This window comes from Lagopus muta, chromosome 2 (assembly GCF_023343835.1).
Source record: "Lagopus muta isolate bLagMut1 chromosome 2, bLagMut1 primary, whole genome shotgun sequence".
NCBI classification, from domain to species: domain Eukaryota; kingdom Metazoa; phylum Chordata; class Aves; order Galliformes; family Phasianidae; genus Lagopus; species Lagopus muta.
In genome coordinates this window covers 79,375,849-79,382,433 of record NC_064434.1, presented here as the reverse complement: position 1 = coordinate 79,382,433, position 6,585 = coordinate 79,375,849, and the positions used below count along the sequence as shown (strand labels likewise).

General features: G+C 38.9%; 1 protein-coding gene across 1 annotated transcript in view; it reads left to right on the top strand.

Moving 5' to 3' along the window:
* ZNF318 (zinc finger protein 318) overlaps positions 1 to 6,585 on the top strand; it is a 30,629-nt gene that overhangs the window by 2,208 nt on the left and 21,836 nt on the right. The window contains exon 2 of the mRNA XM_048937544.1: positions 2,943 to 3,088. Within this exon, the coding sequence (XP_048793501.1) occupies positions 2,943 to 3,088 (146 nt within the window). The remainder of the gene's footprint in view (positions 1 to 2,942; positions 3,089 to 6,585) is intronic.

Here is a 6,585-nt window from a genome sequence, read left to right as displayed (position 1 = left end):
CAGTAAATTAGCCAGTGCTGAATTGATAATCCCAGTAGGTTTGTTGTTTGTTTACAAGAACGCTACTGTGCTTAGGGAAAAAAACTTTCTCTAGGAGGCAGCTCTCACTGTATGAGTCAAAATGAGAAGATTTAATACAACTCTTTAACCCGAATCTGTCATGTGCTGAAGCACAGTGTAACTAATTCTCAAATATATAGCGTGATTATTTTTTCTGTTGAAGTTTTTTCTCTCCAAGAGGTGTTCAGCCAGCACTCCTCCTTATCTAAAAGTGATGTTAATGCATAAGATGTATGTCTGTATTCTTTTTTAGAAAGGCTATTTACAAATTCAAAGAAAGATAGAAGCTGGGATTATGCTGATGTTTTCCAAACAGTGGAGCTAAGTGTAATCAAAATAAAATCAACAGCAGATTCGTTGGGTCAGCATGCTCTGCTAAAGTTTTAACAAAGTGTTTCAACCTGTATGACTTGAGACCCCCTCCACAGAAGCTGAGGAAAAGTGGAGAGATACACAATAGTGTTAACAAGTGGCATTTTGGAGCTGTCACTGAGAGAAAGAGGTTTAAGCTGCAGTGAGGAAGGAGGACTTGAAGGAGGGGAATGTAAGTGTAGAAGATGTAGTACATGAAATGTAGACATTGATAGGATAAAGGCACGAGGTTGGAGAGTGGAAAAGTTACCATCCCTATGCTTCATATGAATTGAAATATAAAAGGAGCATCCTTTGAGATTTCTTGTTCCCTTGTCTTGATTCTGGGCATTGTGTTTTTGAGATGATGGGCATGCATTCCTAAGGTATCAGCATTGGTCTTGTGTGTAACAGAGATGCTGACTGTGTGTCAGATGCTGGAAGTGTGGATGTTGTAAGTTTCTTAGTAGCTGGGGTATGGGAATTGGAAGAGCAGAGCATGGAGTTACAGGTAAGGTTTGGGTGAGTACTGAAAAATGTAATGAGGGGAGAGGAAGGTCAGGGCTGTTCAGTGAGAGTTTGGCAGACTGTACATCTTGCATGGCTGACACATCGTAGTGTTTGTATTTTTGCCACTGACATGTGTGCTTGTTCTTTTTATAGTCTTTGTCAGCTCCTTCGCTTTTGTGTAAGAAAATTAGCTGAAAGTGAAGAAACGGGATATTTTGGGTCAGCAGAGAAAGAAGAAATTAAGAGCTGATATGCAACTGGTGTGTTTTGTATGGTAATGGTAACTGCTGTTCAAGAGCCCGAAGAGGAAGGGAAGAAATCACAGTGCTGGGCTTTGGTAGGAGTGACTGGTGGTGGCACTCCACCATGCAAGTGCTCTTAAAACTTGAATTTTTTTGTCATAACAAAAGGTTCAAATACCTTATGTACCTCCAGTGCAGTCTCTAGATGGTGGTCATATACATCCTGAATTAACTAAATGTAAACTATTTCCTTCCTTTGTCCGAAAGTTCCTTTACATAAGACATAATTGTCACTTCTCTGTCTCCAGTTTCTGGAGATATTGTCATATATGTGCCCAACTTACAGTGAGCCTTGATGGTGAAAAGGTGCCTTTCAAGATGATTGCATCTCCAGAAAGCCCTCAGAATTTAGTGTTAAACAGGGCACATTTGAGCCTTCCAAGTGCATTTGTGTGAGATGCATGCACCTTGTTTGTGTTGTATTTCAGCCTGACTGGTCCTGGATGGTGTTGTACTATATAAAAGAGCATATCATTAGGTTGTGTTCTGATCAGTGCTGAGATTCAGATTAATGGAGAAAAACAAAAATCAGTTTGATTTTATCTTAGAACAATGACATGCACAGTGAGTTCTAGTCCACATTTGTACTGCAAGTAAATTTTGTTAGATGAATTTGAGGCAATGCTACTTTTTTGTTGGAGGTTATGTAATGTTCTTCTTTGTTCTCTTGGAGGATTGACCTCAGTCTGCTGCACCTTCCCAGGGCAGACAGCATGGATGCAGCCAATGTAGTGCATCTGCAGCTTGCTACTGCTGTGAAAGCAATATGAAGCACATGAGTGGTTTGGCAGAACTGAAGCAGGCTCTTTGTTTTCTGTTAACAGGAATATAAACCACAGTTGTTTCAAAACACGGATAAAGTACCTCTGCTTTTAGTCGGCTTCTTATGGAACTCCCCTTACTTTGATCATTCCCAAATTTTAGTACCATGTTCTAAAAGGATACAAAGCACAACTTAACAGTTATGGCATTTGCTGTATTGGACATGTCTCCAAATGGAGATCTGTGCTGAGCAGTTAGCTCAGGTCTTCTCTGCTGTAGTTCTTTGAAGGATAACTTAAATGTGGTTTGGTTCTACTGGTGATAATGGGGTGATGGAGTTTCTGCAGCCACTGACATTTTTAGTATTAGGGTGTGCATTGTATATGTATTAGGTTAGTATTAGGTTATTAGGCTATTGCACTGAAAACGTCATGAGATGAGGAAAACTACTGAAAACAGCACTGTGAGGAAAATCTGTGTTTATACTGGTATATTCTTTGCTTCGTGCTGTTATTAGAGCTGGAAAGGGCCAGAAATCCAGGCACTTTTATTAAGATACTCCTGGCTCTGTTTTTATGCGCTGTTGGTTTAGCTGCTTCTGCTCTAATGAAGAAAAGAGCACAGCAGTGAACGTGGGACTTATTGAACTTATTGATTTTCCACTTTCCGAAATGGTAGCTTATTAAAGATAATCTTTTCCCTTTTAGATTATGTAAATATAGAGCTTATTGTTGGCAGTTGGGGTGAGAAATTAAATGCATTTAGTACCCTCCCTTTTCTTTAGTGACTGTTAGCAATTGAAATACTTGGAACAAATGCTCGCCTAGTTTTGTTGTTGTTTTTTTCAATCGATCCATCCACCCCACGTCTCATGTATTGAGCAGAGTCTCTTGCCTTTCTGTAGCTGAGATTAAAACTCCCTGATTGATGGGCTTGCACTCTTTCTTCAATTTACAGAGACGTTCACCGAGTCTCCGCTCTGAGTCTTCACTGGAACAGAGTTTGCGGATTACTGTTGGTAATGACCGGTATTGCATTGGCACACCAGAGAGAAGGAGGCTGCCTGATAGACTGGGCTCACCAATTGATAACCTGAGTGACAGGTATGGTCCTCCACAGATGGGAACTCAAGCGTGTGAAACAGTAAGAGTATGAGAATGGCTGTACTGAGTGAGGCCAAACATCTCATTGGCCCAGTAGTCAGTCTGTAGTGGGGACTGACAGCGAGTGTGTAGGGAACGAGGGTAACAGGGTAACATGTAGTGATGCCTCCTTAGGAATACTTCCCCAGTCTCCAGCATGTTTTCACATGGGGAGTTTCTGAAGAAGCATTGTTGCCTGTGTTCACATAGTCCTGAACTGAACAAACAAATGTTTGTTCTCTGACTTTTGTCGGCTGTTTCTTGAACCTATATCAACTAAAGTGCCTAGAGGATCTTGCAGGAAGGAGATGCTTCATTTGACATATCACAGCTTCAGTCACCTTCTGTTTCTTATGAAGCAACCTAGTTTTGACATAAAGTAAGGTTGTTTATGGATAGTGTAAATCTTTGATTTCCTAATTTACTGGAAGGAATAACATATTTTCTTGATTTTAGAGTGTAGTCCAGAAGAGAGCCCTAGCATAGCTTGTAGAAAGCCTATTATTTTGGCTTCAGAAAACCTGCGGAGGGGAAGTGAGCACGGTTATATAATCTCATACATGATAAAATGTTAGAATTCTTAGAGTTCCTTCATTGGAACTGAAGTGGAACAGTTAATGGAGAGAAGTCAGTTGTGTTATAAGTACTGATGTGAACACTGAAGTTTAAATATTAGTAAGTACTGTTAGAAAATCTTTGCCTGCAGTGGAAGAACAGGTAGAACCTGGCAGACGAAGTAAACTAAGATCATCCTGTTGAGCAGAAATTGTTTGCTTTACCTTGAGTTGCAAACTTAAAGCTGGAGTAGCTTGTGCTTGAGAGCAACCATACTGCAATTTTAAATCAAGCTCAGGTATACAAAACAAAAGGAACAGTAACATCACTTTTTGATGCAAATATCCCCCAGCTGTTTAAAAAGAAAAAGTAAAAAAAAGTGGGCAGAATAAGTGAATTTCCTGTCTCAAGTGTAAGGGTAAGTTTCTGCAGGTGCAGAAAAGCAAATGAGAGTTTAGTTTTCAGTACTGTCACTTTTATGGCTTTACTTCAGTTCTTCTGAAATCAGTTTTGACTTGTAAATTCCTTGTACGGTCTGCAGTCTTCAAAACAAGTTGAGTGAATATGCCTGGGGAGAGCACGGTGGTTGGAAGGAGCAGGAAATTGTATATAGGAGAACTGGCACTGTGCTGCTCTGGCAAATTAAAAACCTGGTGGTGGTAGAGTTGTCCCATTGCTTCGTTTTCTCCAGTGAGGTTTTATATGTAACCTGTTTTGTGGTTATACTTCCTGGTTAGGAGTAGCACAGCAGAGTTTATTTTAAGATGAGAAGGAAAATCACTACTGTGGGCATCTTTACACTCTCGATAAGCAAATCACTTTCACTTTATCTCTGTTACTGGATGAAAAATGGTAGCAGAGTAATTAAAGAAAAAAAAAAAACAAGGTCAGAGTCAACTCCTAAGAACGTACTGAGGTACTGAAGTGATGAATTGGAATAAGAAGTCAGACAGTGTAGATGTCAGTTTTTAAGTGACTTGCCATTTAAGCATATGTGTGCAGGAGCTCCATGTGGTTAAGTTTACTTTTTGTTTCATTTTGTATTTTACTTTATTTTTTCCCCTCTATACTATTTGTGTTGGCTGTGCTTGACTGAGTGGTACAACTGTCCAGAAGCTTAGCATGACAACATCTGTTAGCTTTCCTAAATCTTACTGCTTATGGTTTGCAGATTTATTCACTATTTGTTATTTTGGTTGTTGTAAAAGGTGATTGGTAGTTGTTTGCTAGGATATTGTATATTATGTATTTTTTCTACTTCTGTGTTACTGCCTTGGTTCAGAGACACTGACTTTATCACTGTGCTTTAGAGTGTGGCCCTTATTGGTGATCATCATTTGCTTTGATACTGGCCTCATCAGATTCTTACTGTACACACAATCCCTTCTCTTTCTCATTAAAAAAAAAAAAAAAAAAGTATTTTGTGAAGTTGTGTTTTTTGGATTTTGAAGTAATTGGAACAAATAATTCTGATTTTTGTTATTCTCAGTTATTTTTCCTACCTACTTGGGTTTGAAGCAATCACTTCTACGAAGGGTTTCAGAATGGCAGAAAGAGTCATTAAAATAAAAAGGAAATAAAATACCAGAGGGTAGAAATCAGGTATGCTTTTGGATTCTCCTGCAGACATAGATTTTTATGATGCCCTAGGAGAATTTCCCAGGCTGTGTGTCCATGTGCAGGTCCATCCTGAAACATCTGTAAGAATGTGTTCCAAGTTTTTATGGCAGCTGGCCTCCTGTGCATGTCTGAGTAAAATGGCAGAATGCTGCTGGTCTGTGACTTTGAGGTGACTAAAGCAGTTTGTCTTCTTTATCAGATTAATATTTTTTTGTTTCCTGGAATCTTGCTTTATCAAAGTGAAGTGTGTATCTTATTTACCCTCCCTACCTTTCATCTCTTTTTCTGTCAGTGTTGTTAAGATATTTATTGCTATCTGAGCTGGCATAAGCTATACAGAGCATCCACCAATTCTTTCGTCTGAGATTAGTGCTGGGGATTAGAACACATCACTGCAGAGAGTTGGTCTGCATTAAGCTGTGTTCTGAAATAGCAAATTTTGGCTTAATATCAGAAGTGACAGCTGGCTTGAATGTAAACAGCTCGTCGAACTTCCAATTCAAAGGCTGTTAAGACGGAGCCCTATTGGTTGCTCACAGCAGAATACCATTGTTTATTTCTGTTTCAATGTACATAACACAAATATGATAAAAAGTAAACTTCCTTACCTCAGTTTTCATTCTTTGAAGCATCATCTCTGTGTCGTCTATGGTCTGTTCTTCTCTGATACTGCGATTTCCAGTAATTCTTAGATTCTACAAGGGAAGGAATTGGGATGCTCAGCGTGGTATCCTCTGCCAGGGATGCAACAAACTTAGTAGACTTTGCTGACTGAAAATTGAATTATGTTTACAGAGTACATATTTCAAAGAGCTGTAGTTTCTATAAGGCAAATAAATCTTTTTCTCATACCTGCATTTAATCTTTGGGTTTTAAATCTGTGTCCTTGCTATTCATAGTGTATTTAGAACATTCTTTTTGTTTAAAGTATAGTAGGATTTGCTGTTCCTGTATTTCCAAAGAATGATTTAGTACTCTTTCCCTTTGTTGCTGCAGTCAGTGTGTTTGGCAAGCATGGGTGCAAACTATTTGCTCAAAAATCAACTGAAGGTGTATGGTGGTATACATCTGTTACTCGACCAGCATGTTTATGTATAGCAGGCTCTAATGGAAGCTGATGGTGACACTAAAGAGAGACATTTGCTTTTAAATAAATTGTTTTATGGACAGCAACATTTATGTACAAAACTTAGTTAGGTCATATGTAGATGTTTTTGTGCTTTTAGAAGAGTGAAGGTGTATGGTTTGTTATGGAAGAGGTAACATCTGATATCACAGTTACT